A 17,376-nucleotide genomic window follows, 5' to 3' on the forward strand; every position below is an offset into this window, starting at 1 on the left:
GAGATAATTATAGCACTAATCTCTCAGGATTCTTCTGAAGATTAAGTGAGATAATGAGTGGAAAATGACAAGCTCAACAGACATAATATCCTCTTTTTCTCTTTACCCTTAAAATGAATTAAGCCAGTGTTTCTTAGAATATATTCTATTGAATTCTAATCCATCCAAATGCTTTTTTCAAAAAAAGTATGCTCATTGTTCAACGCAATTTGTTCCCTCTTGGAGAGAATGGACGTTAACATATTTAATGATTCTGAGAGACTCTGCTATAAATCATTTTTGGGTGGCGATTTAACTTTTTAAACCTAGCATTTTCAAGTTTATTTTGTCATTGTACCTTTTTTTTTTTTTTTCCCCTTGAAACGTCTATTAATAGTCCATGCTATTGATGGGATACAGTTTGGAAAAGGTGAGTCTAGTAATCAGGTCTGGGTACTATTCAATATCTAACTGTTTGGCTTCATTGAACCACAGCTACCATTATAATATGTGGACACTAAATGATGCTAGCCAACTTAGAAGTTTGAGGTTGCTTATGTTGTAGACAGGTTCAGGAGAACTGAGCTTCAATTAGTTCTGCCATTCTTCCATTGTTATGGAAGAATCCATGAGAAAATAGTTGTGAAAACAATTTTGAAAATTAAAAATCCTACCAGTGGAAGGTGGTATTACAACTATACTAGGAAAATTGTAGGACAGTGAATAATAGAATAGGGGAGTCTAGAGATTGAGCTATGCAGCTTTCCATTCCATTTTCCATTTCCATTGAACACACTTGGACCCCATCAGCTACCTGCCCCAAACGTTTTCAACTCTTGGACTTCTTAATAATTAAAATGATTCCCAGATGAAAGTGCCTGAATGTCAGTAGCTCTCTATCTTTTGTCAGTGTTCTTGTACTTGCTTACAGAACCCATTTCCCAGTACAGGATGTAGTTTAGCATCATGTAGCTATGGCTGTTGCTGTATATTAAATACTGAATTTTAATTATGTACAATGGAGAAGAAGATTGTTATGATTTAAGTAATAAGCTTTAATTAATAAGTTTAAAGCTCAGCCTTCTCATACAGTTCAACTTTATTTTAGGTCCACCAGTAATGTATATTCTATTAGTAGACATTAAGCAAAGTAGTACTGCTTTAGCATTAAACACTATATAAATGATGAGAAGTCTCATTACTGTTTTAACACTATTTTTTCTGTATTTTATTGGCTGGTTTAATGGAGACAGTTGTGTAACTCATTTCCTTTGTCTGGAAAAACTTAGTACTCTGATTAAGCTTTGTGAAACTTTAGGAAGATTAAAACCTTGTTTTCTATAGTTTTAAGGTAAACATTTCATACAGTGAAGAGTATTATGATTATTAGGCTTTTCTACCTTTGAAAATAAAAGTACCCATTTGTGATTTTTACTATTTTAGCTGAAAATTTTAGATCACTTTCCAATCATGAAACTTTAGAGGGCTTTAGACATTATTTTTATGGTATGTTTAAATACTGTGAATACTCATTTTCTAGTTCCACAAAGAGCTAGTTTTATGGAAGTCTTTTTTATCATATAAAATAGTGTTTCTGGTGATAGAGATAAATGTCATCCTTCATCATAAACTGCTTTTTCCTTTACTTGATGTACAGAGGCAGTTGTGACACAAAATTGGCAGAAAATGTTCTATTTCTGTTTTTTCTCATTTTTTTTTCCTCAGTCAGGAAGTTCTTTATCCTTAAAATAAATTATATCTGTGAGATTTTAAAACAAATTCAGTAACCTAACCTTTTTATTCCCTACAGAAACATTTTAAAGACAGTGGAAATAGTATTTTATAAATTGAATTTGAATGTCAGTTCTGAAGCTACATCTGTAAAGATAAAATTTAAGAAAATATTTAGTGGTCTTTAAGTTTTACTATTTCTATTGCTATGTCTGTTATTAGAATGTTATTGATTTTGTACAATATAAAAATATTTCAATATATTTTTTTTCTTTTTTGTCATATTGATTCTGATACCTAAAGTCTTTGGCTTTCTCTTTAAAGGATATTACAAACCAAATATATTTAGAACCCTACGAATACCAAAATAAATTTAGTCAAAACATATGTTGGTTTTATAGTGAGTTTATTAATAATTATGTTACTGTCTTTTGTCACAAAGACCACAGTAATGAAAACCATGTTTCATCTTTTACATACACAATTGAATGAGATCACCAGATGTTGATGTTAGCAGCGCATCAACAGGAAAGGTTGAAAATGGGAGCTGCATGGAAAAATACTAGAACCAATTAGCTCTGTCAAAGACCATATGACCAAGTATAGGGGAGAAAAATAGATTTTGACTACAAATTGACCTCAGGTCATTTAATAATGGAAAAAAAAAAACAGCAAAATGAGCCTTCTTAGAGTGTTTTTAGACATTTGATAATAGCAGAGAATACCTTGGAAATTGGCATATCATGGACAGTGTTTGAAAATGTGTTAGATTATTTTTGGGTTTCTAACATTTTATTAATGTTAATTTTAAGACAAATATTGGGAAAATTTTACTGTGAGCACCTTTATGTATCTACTGCCTAGATTCTGCCATTAACATTTTGCTGTATTTGCTTTATTACATAGCTTTCAATGTATTCATTTTTCTGTCCATCTTTTCATCTTATTGTTTAATGTATTCAAAATAAATGTGTACCTTTAGTCTAGAATGCTTCAGCATGCATATCGTTAAATAGAGTTCAGCATTTATTTTTTTACGAGATAATATTACATCCAGTGAAATGCACAGATTTTGTGTACTCTTTAATAAGTTTTAGCAAATGCATACACTTGTGTAGCTGAGAACTTTATCAAGATAGAGAACACTGTCATCACTCCAGAAAGTTCCCTCATGCCCCTTCAAAGTCAAGTTCTGCCTTTACTCCCGCCCTCAAAGGCAGCCACCCTTGGGATACTTTTCACCATAGATTAATTAATTTAGTTTGTTCTAGAACTTTATGTAAATGGAATCATGCAGAATATACTCTGTGGGCAAAACATAACGCTTCTTTCACTTAGCATAATGTTTTTGAGATTCATCTATGTCGTTGCATGTATCAGTAGTTTTTTCCTTTTCATTGGGGAATAGTATCCATTCTGTGGATATACCACAGCTTATTTATCCATTCTCCTATTGATACATACTCAAATTGTTACCAGTTTGGACCTATTAATGAATAAAGATGCTTAAAAAAAACTTTTACAAGCTTTTTGTGAACATTTGCTTTTCTTGTGTGTAAATACGTAGGAATGGAAAACTGGGTCATAGGATATGTATATGTTTAGTTTTGAAAGAAACTGCCCAACATTTTCCCAAACTGTACCATTTTACGCTCTCACCAAAATTTAGGAGCATTATGGCCATCTACACCAACACCTGGTATTGTCATTCTTTTTAATTTTAACTATTCTAGTGGATATGTAGCCGTATCTCATTATGCTCATTTTTAATGCTTATTTTAATTTGTACTTACCTAATAACTAATGATGTTGAGCACTTTTTCATGTGTTCATTAATAAGATGTCTTCCTTTGTGAAATCTGTTTAAATCCTTTGTCCATTTTAAAAATTTGAATATTTATCTTATTAAGTTGAAAGAGTTCTTTATATATCCTGGATACTAGACCTTTGTCAGATATGTTTTGTGACTATTTTAGTGTGTGCCTAACTCATTCATTTTTTATATGGTGTATTTTGTGGAGATGTTTTTCATTTTGATGAATTTCTAATTTATCAATAGTTTTTATTTCTGTGTACTATCTGAGAAACCTTTATCTACCCCAAATGTCAGATTCCTGATGTCTATTTATTACTTATAAATTGGTGTATCCATTAAAATATTTTACTTAGATCTTGATGTTTTCACCCAGTAGTCAGAACTTCTCTCACTTATGACCTTATGGTGGCTAAAAGAAATCTAAAAATCTCAAAAAAAATATATAGACAGTGGTTTCAGGGTATTTCTTTTTTTTTCAACACTCAGGCTATTTTCTAGTTTGAATTTCATTGAGTGTTATTTAGAAAATGTGATGGGATGGCAGAAGTGTATTATTCTCAGGCAAGAGAGAAGAGGATATAAATTACTATGGGAAAACCACTAATTCTAACATTTTTCTTTTTTTCCTCCCGCTTCTCTATACTACTGGCTATTGCCCACTATTCTTCCATTGTTCTCTCTCATCCAAGGGATTACACCTCCTAGGCCTCCTGACCAACATATTAACAAGAGGTGGCCATCTAGAATTGTTAGAATAGCTGAAATTCTATCTAAATATCAAAGCCCACTTGAGATTTTGGACCATGTATGAATTTTGCATTATCCCTTAGAGAACCACCAGATTATAAGCAGTAATCTAATATTAATAGATCTACTTTCACAGGTGGTCATTTTAACTTTTTTTTTTCCATTAGAGTATATTTATGATAATTGGTAAAATATTTGAGCCTAAAAGCTGACTATATTCTTCAGGTCCACGTCATCAGTTGAGGAGAAATGTATCAGAATTTCGAGAGGATATCCAGTAGCATTATGTTGAGTAATTCTGGATATCATATTAAAGATTTTATTTAGTTTTTGTTTAATTAAAAAAGCTTTTGGAGACCAGGCAAAATGGCATAGATGATAGAAGCTTCATTCGTCGCCTCTTGCTACCACATCAAAGTTGTGACGGAAACATGGAGCAAAACAGCAAGCAGAATCACCTGGGGTCTAGATGAACAGAAGCCCTACAACTAGAGAGAGAAATAATTAATCACCCTTCAATGATTGAAGGTAGGAGGGGGTGAACACAAGGCTTAGCGACTGAATGGGACAGAGGCTACGGCAGCTGCGAACATTCCTACTTAAGGGGCCTTGTAAGTGGCCGGACTTTCACGGGGACAGACTTGCTTGCTCTGGGCACCAGGGACTTACAGCAGTACGCTGAGTTGTCGGAGCAAGGGCCGGAGGCGAGGCTTTCTTTCGGGTAGAAGTGCTGGCGGTATCCACTGTTCCTCGGTGAGCACTCCCCCTCCCCGCCCATGTGCAGATACAGCGCCACCATAGCTGAGACATCATCAAACTGGATAATGGGTCGCTCCGACCTGAATTTTCCCTGAAACTCTGCCTTCCTCATCTCTCAGCCTTACCCAAGCCACATGCAGGTATATCCTCAGCAAGTTCTATGCCACTTGCTGAGCAGCTCCAAAACCCACACTGGTGGCAACTGCCTCAGTTTTCTGGCATGGCCTCTTGAGGCAACTATAAGCACAGCATCTGTGGATTGCTTGCTGCATCTTAACAAGTGGCCCTGGAGGGGCACAGGCTGGAACTAAACTTGGCCTACAGCTGAACCCCTCTCGGGACTGTGCCACTGGACACCTACTACACAAAGCTCCATTAAGAAGACCGGGAGACTTAGGAACTTTGCCTTAGTACATAGAAACAGACACAGAAAGTCAGCCAAAATGGGAAGGCAAAGAAGCAGAAACCATATGAGAGAACAGAACAGAGCTCCAGGAAAAATGGAGTCAAGCAATCTAACAGATTCAGAGTTCAAAACACTGGTTATAAAGATGCTCAATGAAATCAAAGGAAGTGTAGATGAACTCAGAACTAACAGATAAAAAAACATAAAAATGGAAATGGAAATCATAAAAGGGAACTAGTGAGAAATGAAAACATCTGAGATGAGTATATTAGAGGGCATTAATTGAGTGGATGAAGAAAAGGATCAAATCACCAATATAGATGGGGGTGGGGGGAGCCGAGGACACCCAATCAGAATGGCAAGAAGTAACCAAGATTATAATAATTTAAGGAACTTATGAGACAAAATTAAGAGCAACAACATCCGTGTCATAGGGGTACCTGAAGAGGGAGAACAAGAAGTGGTAAATATATTTGAAGAAGTAATGACGGAAAACTTCCCTAACCTAGTGAAGGGAATAGACATACAACCTCAGGAAGCTCAGGGCGTCCCTAAAAGGATGAACCCAAAGAGGCCCACACCAAGAGACATCATAACTAAAATGCTAAAGGATAAATACAAAGAATCTTGAAGGCAGCAAGAGAAAAGCAGTTACCTACAAGGGAGCACCCATGAGACTGGCAGCTGATTTCTCAAAAGAAACTATGCAGGACTGAAGGGACTGGCACAAAATATTCAACATGATGAAAACCCAGGATCTACAACCAAAAACACATTCCGCAAAGCTATCGTTTAGAGTTGAAGGACAAATAAAGAGCTTCCCAGATTTAAAAACAAACAAACAAACAAAAAAAACTAAAGGAATTCATCAACACCAAGCCAATATTACAGGAATTGTTGGAGGGTCTTTGAGAAGAAGTCTTCTATCAAAAACAGGAATAAAGAATGGTAATAACTACATATCTATCAACAAGTACCTCAAATGGAAAAGAATTAAGTGCTCCAATCAAAAGATAGAGTGGATGAATGGATAAGAAAATAAGGCCCCTGCCTACAAGAGTCTCACTTTAGATTAAAAGACACACAGATTAAAAGTAAAGGGATGGCAAAAGATATTGCCTTAATGGACCTAGTGGGTATTGTGCTGAATAAAATCAGTCAGATAAAGACAAATACCTCATGATTTCACTTACATGTGGAATCTAAAGAACAAAATAACAACAACAAAAATGGAAACAGATGGGAGGGAATATTAGTGGGGACAGTGAAAAAGAGCAAAGGGATTAAGAAGTACAAATGGAGAGTTACAAAGTGGACATGGAAATACAAAGTGTAGCATAAGGAAAATAGTCAACAATATTGTAAAATATATGTAACGGGGAAGAGAGGTACTAGATTTAGTGGGTTGACCACTTTGTGAATTATATAGATTTCTAGTCACTATACTGTACAACTGAAACTAATAAGTATGCCAACTATAATTTAAAAAAAAGAAAAAGTTACTGAATTGTACAATGTCAGTATGGGCAACTAATTGTTGTATTTCAATAAAGCTGTGGGGAAAATGAATTTTTGTAGATTTTTATTTTATTAGAGAAAGATACAGAGAAGCAAAAATGAAAACGAAAATAAAACCAAGAATCTTGCTCACCCCAAAATCAGAATGAATGCTGTTGTAGGTGGGATTGAGTGTACTTTGTGGTTCTTTATACACAGAATCAATAAATGTGAAGAGTTTTGCAAGGATTGGGAAGCCCAATATGTAGTGCAGAATTAGAGAGTTCTGGTTGCCAAAATCTCCTACTTAAGAATGTTAATCAGAAGTCCAGTGTCTACAAGTTTCTGATCCTAGTTAGGAGACCTCTGGGTTCTGTAAAACAGAACAATCTTCACAGGACTGTGAAATGAAGAGTAATTTGTTCACCCAGTTATCAGTGGGGATGTTGTTCTCTTTATACTTACCACAAAGTTTTGATTTGAAAAACTATGTCCCAGTATCTACATTGATTTTTGGCCCTGAAGGCTAAGAATAGCATAGGGCCTACCACTAGATTTAGAGTGGCCAGTTATGAGTGTGTGTGTGTGTACATATACACATACTTTTTTTTTTTTCTGCTGTGGGAGATGGGTTTGGTGGTAGTGGTGGCAGTGGATATTTAAATGCTTATAGAAAACTGAGCAGTTTTTCCACTGGCTTTCTTTGAGATCTACCAAGTATTCACAGTCATTTTTGTTAACCCAGGAGTAAGATTTTTTCATGTCATCTGCTCAGTGCCCATATCCAACTGTTAATAATCCAAAGAGATTTAATTCTTTATACAATGAAAAGTTACCTTTAGCTACTGAGAGGTCCACTTCTATTTATTTCAGTTTACTATTTTCTCTAGTCTCAACATATCAATTATGTGTGCTTTTGAACTCAAGTAGCAATATTGAAAATGAAATGAGTTGAAAGATCAGGGTAGTTTGTTGATGAAGATTGGTGACTAGATTTTTATACCCTTTTCTTTACTCTTATTTTTTATTGTTACAGGAGAAACTACTATGGAGGAAACTGGGCCAGTTTTAGCTTTTCGGGACTACTGTCCTGGCTAAAGGAATACCAGGTAAAGTTCTTATGTGACTTTTTAATTTGCAAAGTTGTATTTTGTGTCACATAATAATCTTGCATTGAAGAAAACCCTAAGCTTCATCTGTAATATAGGATTGATATCTTATTCTTATTTATTTATTTGTTTAACAAAAATTATGCAGTCACCATTTCAGCTAATATTTTTCCAATGCCTTCAAAATATAGATGACTTTTTAAATATAGATATATTAATTGAAGAATAAATTATATATACTTGATACCATTTTGTAATTATTCTGTATGCCCAAATAAAAGGCAAGATTTTTCCCCAAAATAATCTGTCAGAAAATATATTTCATTTCTTATAAAATCTCCTATATTGCTAGTTGCTCTTTTAGTTAGTGTATTTTGGGGGCGGGGGAGAACACTATTTAGGGACGATATATTCATTTGAAATGATCTGTCATTCGTGATTTTGCATAATTATAGAGGACACTTGACAGAATCAGTAAAAAGAAAAAAGAAAGAAATTAAATATAAGTTTAGTAATTTTTTTCTATAGGTAAGATCTTACTACTACAACTGTTGTATATCGTTGTAAAGAAGTTTTTAGAGCTCATTTAAAGAATAGTATAGGGAGTTGGTTATGTCACGGAGTGTACCAGTTTTTATGGGACAGATTTTTTTTAAAAAACTTCTAATTTTATATAAATGGTACATGTAGCTTGAAATGAAATTCCTACTGAAAGAATCATACCATGTAACAAGGGAATCAGAAACTGCTATATCTCAAAAGAGTTTAGAAAGGAGGATAATATACTCTAGAAAATTATATTCAGTTAGCTAAAATAATAAAACTAAGATTTATTAAGCACTTACCAGTTGCTAAGCACCACACTAAACATACTGATTAATGGTGTACATGACTCAAAAATTGCTGTTAGTGATGACAAAGACATCGATGTTGAAGATGCATTGAAGATTTACTTTGAATAATATTGTAGCACAGAAATGAGAGTGTGGAGAAACAAACAATATTTGAAAATAGCATTTCATGTAATAATTCAAGCTATGTATAAATCAAGGAATTAAATGCCATAAGTAGACATTTAAATGTTTTATCTATATGCCTTAAATATTCATATATTTATGTTGATCAAAAACCCGTTTTTGAACCTTATCTTTGGGAAGTATTTATAGAGTCACCTGATATTAAGGCATATTTAGTACTTCCATGAGAAAATTTAGTCAAGATTCTCAGAACAACAACAAAAATACCCTAGTTGTCTGAATGGAAAACTTTTGGTGAGTGAAGGGATTTTTAAAAAATAAATTTTGGTGATGTGTTAGATTTATTAATATAAAAATAAAAATATTTTTGTAGACATTTATTTTAGTGCTTGTTTTACTTCAGCATCTTGACTCTGTCACCATATCCTTTTCCTCTTCACTCTCTGTCACTGGTCCACAGTTCTTTGTTCAGACCAGTAACTATATGCATTCAAAAGTTTTGTACTTCACCTCCTCTTTTACTTATGTTGGGATGTTTGGTACTATCTAATAATTACACTTGATAATAAGAGATGTCTGCCACTACTTTTCTTCAGTTTATAACAAATTCAGGACAGCAAAACTTTTAAAAGTGATTATTGCCCTACTTTATGAAATCTGTAAGTTTAGAAATTTTCTGAGGTAAATTTATTTAAAACAAAGGAAATTATAGTTATATTTCACTACTAGTTCTGTGGGTATGTATAACACATTAAATTTTTTTCTCTGCAAGATAGGTGTCAAATAGATTAAAAATTGAAACAGGTTAAAAATTGATCCTTGACATTTGGAAAAGGTGTATCTTGACATCTTCAGAAAGCTCCTGTATTTAAATTTTGTTGTATCATATAATTTTCTCCATAAAATCTAAATAGGAATTATTGAAGAATTTAAAGGATCACTTTTGCTACTTAGAGTTTAGATATTTTATTATGCTTTCTTGTTTTTATTATCTTTCTGAATATAAAATATCCAGAGGTCGATTATTGTAAAGTCCTTAGTCATAGTGGGCTGAGTACTTTTCAAAATACTTTTACATTTGATATGGCTAAGTGATCGACCTTAAAAGATCTGAAATTAAGTAGAACGAAGTAATATTGAGCCTGCTGTTTTGACAACAAAATGTAAAGACTTTATTATTAACAAGTAATATATAGAACAGGTATACTGATTCTCAGCAGATGGAGGGTTAGTTGTCCTGGTTTTTAAGCAATGTCAAAACGGCCATGTCCAAATGACTACATCAAAATATCACATATCCTGATAGAAATCTGTCAACCAGAGCTAGCTTTTGATAGGGTAGGATATTTTGATAGTACATAAAAATATACATTGTTTTCCTCTTCCTTCCTTTGAAGTTGGCACACTATACTGGAGTTGCTTCACGGACTCTGAAGTGATATCCTTCTTTGAGTTTTGATGGGCTGAAAGGAAAAGGGTGAATTTATTAGAAAGGTATAAGTTTTCTTGAAAAAATAGATTGCACAATTAACATTTCTCTTCTCTGTTTTGTTTAGGAAAACGGTGATATCGTGAATGAAAGCCCAGCATGGCAAGAACAAATTCTTGAAAATGAAGAAGCCATTGCTCTTAGCAGGAAGGACAAAACTATTCAACATGTGGAAGTGTTTTGTTATGCCAGGTATGAAAAATATTTATTTAGGATAAACTAAGTTAATGACTTCTTATTCATACTTCTTCAGAAGAGAATAAGAATTAGGATTTATATGGCATTTGTGGCTACACTTCTAATTGATATACTAGTTTCCCTTTTAAAAAAAGTAACTTTCAATTTTCTCTATTTAGGTAATAATAAAATAATAATATCTTACATTAAAGACTTATATTTTACCAAGCTCTTTTAAATTCAGTCTTATTTTGATCCTTACTACAGTCCTATGCTAGGGTAGAACAGATATTTGCATTCTTTTTTAACAGAATCTTCAGTAGAACTCAAAAAATTAACTTGCTAAAGGTCACATTATTTGATAAATTTCAAGGCCACACCTAAGCTAGATAGTGGTGGAGCCCAAGATTAAAACTCAGGGTTTTTTAATCATAGTCCAGTGTCTTTCTTTAACTCTTCTTAGGTAATATTCAAAGTAGCAAAATGGAAAATACCACTGTTCTTAGATAATCACGGTAGCATAATGGAAAATTATAATTTTGAATTAAAAAATCAAATTGAGCAGTCATAACATTTGTGGACATACATTTTTGTAAATCAAGAGAGAACAGTGGGAAGTAAGACTGTTTTAAGTGTCTCCTGACTGAAAGAATTCATTGTTTTAAAACTTTGAAATTATTTTTTCAAATGACGTAATCAGTAGACAGTGGAAACAATCACACAGTTCAGTGAATCATTCAAATAATTATAGAGATGAGTTTAGAACATCAGACTGTCAGACTTTAATAGTAATTAAAACTTAAAATCCAAGACACTAGAGATTCTTCAGGATATGCTCTGTGATTTTACATATATCCTTATGGCACAGTGATAAGTGTGACCTGAGCCTACAAAAAGTTTGGGAACCTGTGAATTATTTCTTAACTTATGTTCATATCTTTCAAGTAACTGGCATTTTCTCCCATAAATACACAGTTAATTTTCTATGATTTTCTGCAAAAGGATAGCCTTTGAAATGTCAGATATAGATTATAATTTACGTAATGCTAAATGACATTCTGTTTGAACAGGTAGACTTCTCTGATATTGTTTAGAGCGAGTGTAGACAGATTTCTAACATAAGGTGATTGCAACTGAAAAATCATATGCTTTAGTCAAACCAAGAATAAATATTTGGTAACTTCCATGTGTCCATGAATACTACTTGACTAGAATATAGTGGCAGTCACACCGTGGCCCTTTAAGAGGTACTTTTTGATGTTTCAAGGCCTTTGAGTTCTCTACTTTTTATGATAATTGGAGTTTATAGTTTCTAATAACTCAAACTGACACACTTTGAATGCAGAGGAAATGATCTCATTTTCAGTTTCTGATCTCTTCAGTTTCATTTTTCGAACTTCTCAAAGTGATAAAAGATTGGTAGTGGAAGGTTCGTTTTAAACCAAAGAAGTAGAACTCTGCTATATGTTCCTCTCATTGCCCATTAGAACATGGAACAAGAGGTGAACTGAAATAATGTCTTTATGTTTTCATTTACTTAGAATAGGTAGCTGGTTATTCACGTCATAGAAGGCAGGAAGAGCCCTGAGAGCATCCAGTGGAGGAATGTAAAGAAAGTCCACTTGTCTACAACAAGTAAAAAGTGCTACAAATATGGGTAAAAAGGAATAACAGTACCTCACTTAGCCCCAGCCAGACTGTGGCATCCTTAACCTTTTGGATCATGGCACAAAGTTGGAATTATGTGGAAGGCACTAGGGCTGAAATAGCTGTCACAAGGATTAACTTAATATGAGAGAACATCACTCAGGACCCACTGACTTAAATCAAAAGCCTTGTTTAATACATATTTCTGACAACCTTATTTTCTGTTCTTTTTGGGTTTTTTTTTTTTTTTTAAAATTTTATACTGTAGTAGTTTAAAGCAGCAAATTGGAAAGGGATCTGCTTAGAGGCAAACACTGAGAACCACATTGAGAACCGCACCAAGACCTGGGTTATAGTCCTGCCTTTACTATTTGACTTGCTGTGTGGTACTGAGCAAGAGATGTTTCCTCTCTGGTCTCTGTTAACATTAGGGGTTTAGATTAGTTGATCTCAGAAGTCCCTTGGGCTGCTGCTGCTATTTTAGATGCCAGTTAAGAGATTGACAGGAGAGAAATTGACAATATTAGCAAGCTGAGAGCAGTCTTTTGGCCATTTAGTGTATGTGAATGGCTTTTATACCAGAGGATCTCTCAAGGACATCATTGTATTATAGCACGGTATAACAATTGATAGTCATAATTACGTCCTGGTATCTTCAGGCAAAAGTTATGTTCTGTATTCTCTACTTGAAAAGGTAGGGGAATTTGAAATATATTTTTATTTTTTAGTTCCTTATTGTAAATAATGAAAAATATGATACAGGTTCCTTAATTATTTTTGTTGCTACAGTTGCTTTTTTACATGTTATTGATGTTAATGTTACATTTTGTGGAGACTGGTGTGTGTGCGTGAGTGTGTGTTTAGTTCTATACAATTTTAACACGTATGGGTTCATGTATCCATTACCGCAGTCAATTTACAGAATAAAACAGTTCCATCACCACAAGGATCCCTCCTGTTGCCATTTTGTAACCACCCCTCACCTCCTTCCTACCTTCCCTCTAATCCCTTACTCTTGGCAACCACTGATCTGCTTTCCAGCTCTATAATTTTGCCATTTGGAAGATGTTATGTAATTGGAACTGTACAACATTTAACCTTTTGCCATTGACTTTGTTTTCACTCAGCATATTTACCTAGAGATTAATCCACGTTGTTGCATGCTTCAACAGTTTGTCCCTTTTTTATTGCTGAGTAGTATTCCATGGTCTGGATTGTACCGCAGTTTGTTTAATCATTCACCCATTGAAGAACATCTGGGCTGTTTTCAGTTTTGTCTGTTATAAATAAAGCTGCTATACACAGTCGTTGATAGGACTTTGTTTGAACATAAATTTTTATTTCTCTGGGAAAAACACCCAAGTATACAATTGCTGTGTCATATAGTAGTTGCAAGTTTAATATTAAAAGAAAATGACACACTTTTCCTGAGGAGCTGTACCATTTTCCATTCTCCACAGAAACATTTGAGTGATTCAGTTTATCCACATCTTCATCAGCATTTGATGTCACTTTTTTTATTTCAGCCATTTTGATAAGTGTGTAGTGATCTCAGTTTCATTTGCATTTCCCTGATGGCTGATTTTGAACATCTTTTTATGAGCTTATTGGCCACCCATATATCCTTTTGGTGAAATGTCTGTTCATGTATTTTGCTCATCTTTTAATTAGATTGATTTTTTTTCCTGTGGAGTTTGAGAGTTCTTTATATATTCTAAAAATGTGTCCTTTGTCAGATATGTGGTTTGCAAATATTTCCCCCTCAAAGGTAGCTTGTCTTTCATCCTCTTTAAACAGGATATTTTGCAGAGAAGACATTTTAAATATTGATGAGGTCCAGTTTATCAATTTTTTCTTTGCAAATTATGCTTTTGGTATCAAATCTAAGAACACTTTACCTAGCTGCAGGTCCAGAAGATGTTCTCCCTTAAAAAAAAAATAAATTATAGTTTTATGTTTTACATTTAAGTCCATGATCCACTTTAAATTAATTTTTGTGTAAGATGTGAGGTTTAGGTTAATGTTTATTTTTTTAACCTGAGGACATCCAATTGCTTCAGCACCATTTATTAAAAAGGCTATTCTACATTGAATTGTTTTTGCATCTTTGTCAAAAATCAGTTCGCTGCACTTCGATGGGTCTATTTCTAGATTCTCTGTTTCATTGCATTGATCTATATAGGTGCTCCTCAACTTATGATGGGGTTACATCATGATAAATGCATCATAAGTTGAAAATATTCTAAGTTGAAAATGCATTTAATATACTTAACCTACTGTGCATCATAGCCTCCCTTAAATGTGCTCAGGACACAATATCCAAAGATTGCTGGCAACACATTATACTGTAGATTAGAGGTCCCCAACCCCCGGGCCACGGACTGGTATCAGGCCATGGCCTGTTAGGACCCAGGCCACACAGCCATTGGTGAGCAGCTGACGAGAGAGTGAAGCTTCATCTGTATTTGCAGCCACTCCCCAGCGCTAGCATCACTACCTCAGCTCTACCTCAGATGATGCAGCAGTAGATTCCCATAGGAGCACTGGTCCCTGGTGCCAAAAAGGTTGCAGGCCTTGACGTAGAGTATTGGTTGTCTGCCCCTGTGATTGAGGAGCTGATTGGAGGCTGACTGGGAGCTTCAGCTCACTGCTGCTGCCCAGCATCTTGAAAGAGTATCATATTGCATATTGCTAGCTTGGGAAAAGATCAAAATTCAAAATTAGAAATATGGTTTCTACTAAATGCTTACTTATTGCTTTCACACCATTGTAACATTGAAAAAATCATAAGTCGAATCATCATAAGTCAGAGACCATCTGTATTTCTTTTCTCACATCAATACTACACTGTCATGATTATTGCAGCTATACAGTAGGACTTAATATCAGGTAGAATGATTCCTCCAAATGTATACTTCTTTGTCAAGATTGTTTTAGCTATTCTAGAATTTGTGCCTTTCCACATAAATGTTTTAATAAGCTTGTCTATATCTGAAAAGTGTTGCTGGAATTTTGATAGAATTGCATTAAAGCTATAGATCACCTTGGAGAGAACTAACATCTTTATTTTTTTGATTCTTTCAATCCATCAACTAGATATATCTCTTCATTATATGGAAGGTCATCTTTGATGTTTTTTTGTACAGAATTGTATAATTTTCATGTACATGTTTTATTTAATTGTATAGCTAAGTTTAATTTTATTTGGAACAGTTGCAGTTGTAAGCGGTATTGTCTCTTTATTTTTCTTTATTTTATTATTTTTTTTTATGGTGACATTGGTTAACAAAATCCAATAAGTTTCAGCTGTACATTTTAACACTAAGGCATATATATATTTACACTGTATGTTCACCTCTCATAGTTAGATTTCTTTCTATTACCCCATATTTGACCCCCCCTTACACCATCTATCTCCCCCCATCTCCCCTTCTCCCTCTCCTCTGGTAACCACTAGTCTATTGTCCATGTCCATGAGTCTCTGTTTGTTTGTTCTGTTCGTTTGTTGCTTTTAGGTTTATATCCCACGTATAAATAATATCATGATTTTCAACTTTTTCTGTCTGGCTTATTTTGCTTACTTTGATTATCGCTAAGTCCATCCATGTTGTCGCAAATGGCAGTATTTCATCTCTTCTTATGGCTAATATTCCATTGTATATATGTACCGCAGCTTCTTTAGCCAATCATCTGTCATAGGACACTACAGTTGCATCCATGTCTTGGCCATTCTGAATAATGCTGCTAGGAACATCGATGTGCAACTATCTATTTAGATATGGGTTTTCAAGTCTTTTAGGTAAATACCCACCTAATGGTGGATCATATGGTTGATCAATTCTTAGTTTTTTGAGGAACTCCATACTGTTTTCCATACTGGCTGTACGAATTTGCAGTCCCACCAGCAGCGTATGAGGATTCTTTTTTCTCCACATCATCTCCAACATTTGTTATTACTTCTCTTGTTGATTATAGGTATTCTAAGAGGTGTGAGATGGTATCTCATTGTGGTTTTGATTTGCACATCCATAATAGATAGTACTGTTAAGCATATTTTCATATACTTATTGGCCATTTGTTAGTCCTCTAGAGAGAAGTGTCTGCTCAGGTCTTCTGCCATTTTTTTGATTGGATAGTTTGTTTTTTTGTTATTATTGAGTTGTATGAGATCATTGTATATTTTGGATATTAGGCCCTTATCGGAGGCATTGCTTGCAAATATATTTTCCCATTTGGATGGTTGTGTCTTTACCTTGTTAACGGTTTCTTTTGTTGTGCAGGAGCTTTTTAGTTAGATGTAGTCCCATTCATTTATTTTTGCTTTTACTTCCCTTGCTTCGAAGTCAAATTCATAAATTCCTCTTTAAATCCAAGGTCCTTGAGTTTCGTTCCTATGATTTCTACACTGCATTTTATTTTTTTCGGGTCTTAGATTCAGGTCCTTAATCCATTTTGAGTTAATTTTGGTGTGTGGTGATAGACAACAGTCTAGTTTCATTCTTTTGCAGGTGGCTTTCCAATTTTCCCAGCACCATTTATTGAAGAGGCTTTTCTTTCTTCACTGTATGTTTTTGGCTTTTTTGTCAAAATTATTTGTCCATATAAATATGGGTTTACTACTGGACTCTCGATTCTGTTCCACTGATCCGTGTGTCTGTTTTTCTGCCACTACCATGCTGTTTTGGTTATTGTTGCTTTGTAGTATAATTTGAAGTTGGGCAGAGTGATGCTTCCAGCCTCATTTTTTTTTCTCAGGATGGCTTTGGCAATTCAGGGTATTTTGTGCTTCCATACAAATCTGATGTTTTTCGTTCTATTTCGTTAAAAAATGCCGATGGGATTTTGTTGAGGAATGCATTAAATTTGTATAATGCTTTAGGTAAGAAGGTCATTTTAACTACGTTGATTCTTCCAATGCAAGAACATGGAATATGTTTCCATTTCTTTGTATATTCTCCAATTTCTTTTAATAGGGTCTTACAGTTTTCATTATATAGGTCCTTCACATGTTTCATTAGATTTAATCTTAGGCATTTTATTCT

At 34.2% G+C, this 17,376-nt stretch overlaps 1 protein-coding gene across 1 annotated transcript in view; it reads left to right on the forward strand.

Moving 5' to 3' along the window:
• LOC102894600 (rab proteins geranylgeranyltransferase component A 1) overlaps positions 1-17,376 on the forward strand; it is a 140,789-nt gene that overhangs the window by 807 nt on the left and 122,606 nt on the right. The window contains 2 exon segments of the mRNA XM_025048785.1: positions 7,972-8,044; positions 10,578-10,702. Of these exon segments, the coding sequence (XP_024904553.1) occupies positions 7,972-8,044; positions 10,578-10,702 (198 nt within the window).

The sequence above is a fragment of the Pteropus alecto genome, unplaced genomic scaffold (assembly GCF_000325575.1).
Source record: "Pteropus alecto unplaced genomic scaffold, ASM32557v1 scaffold1010, whole genome shotgun sequence".
Classification (NCBI taxonomy): Eukaryota; Metazoa; Chordata; class Mammalia; order Chiroptera; family Pteropodidae; genus Pteropus; species Pteropus alecto.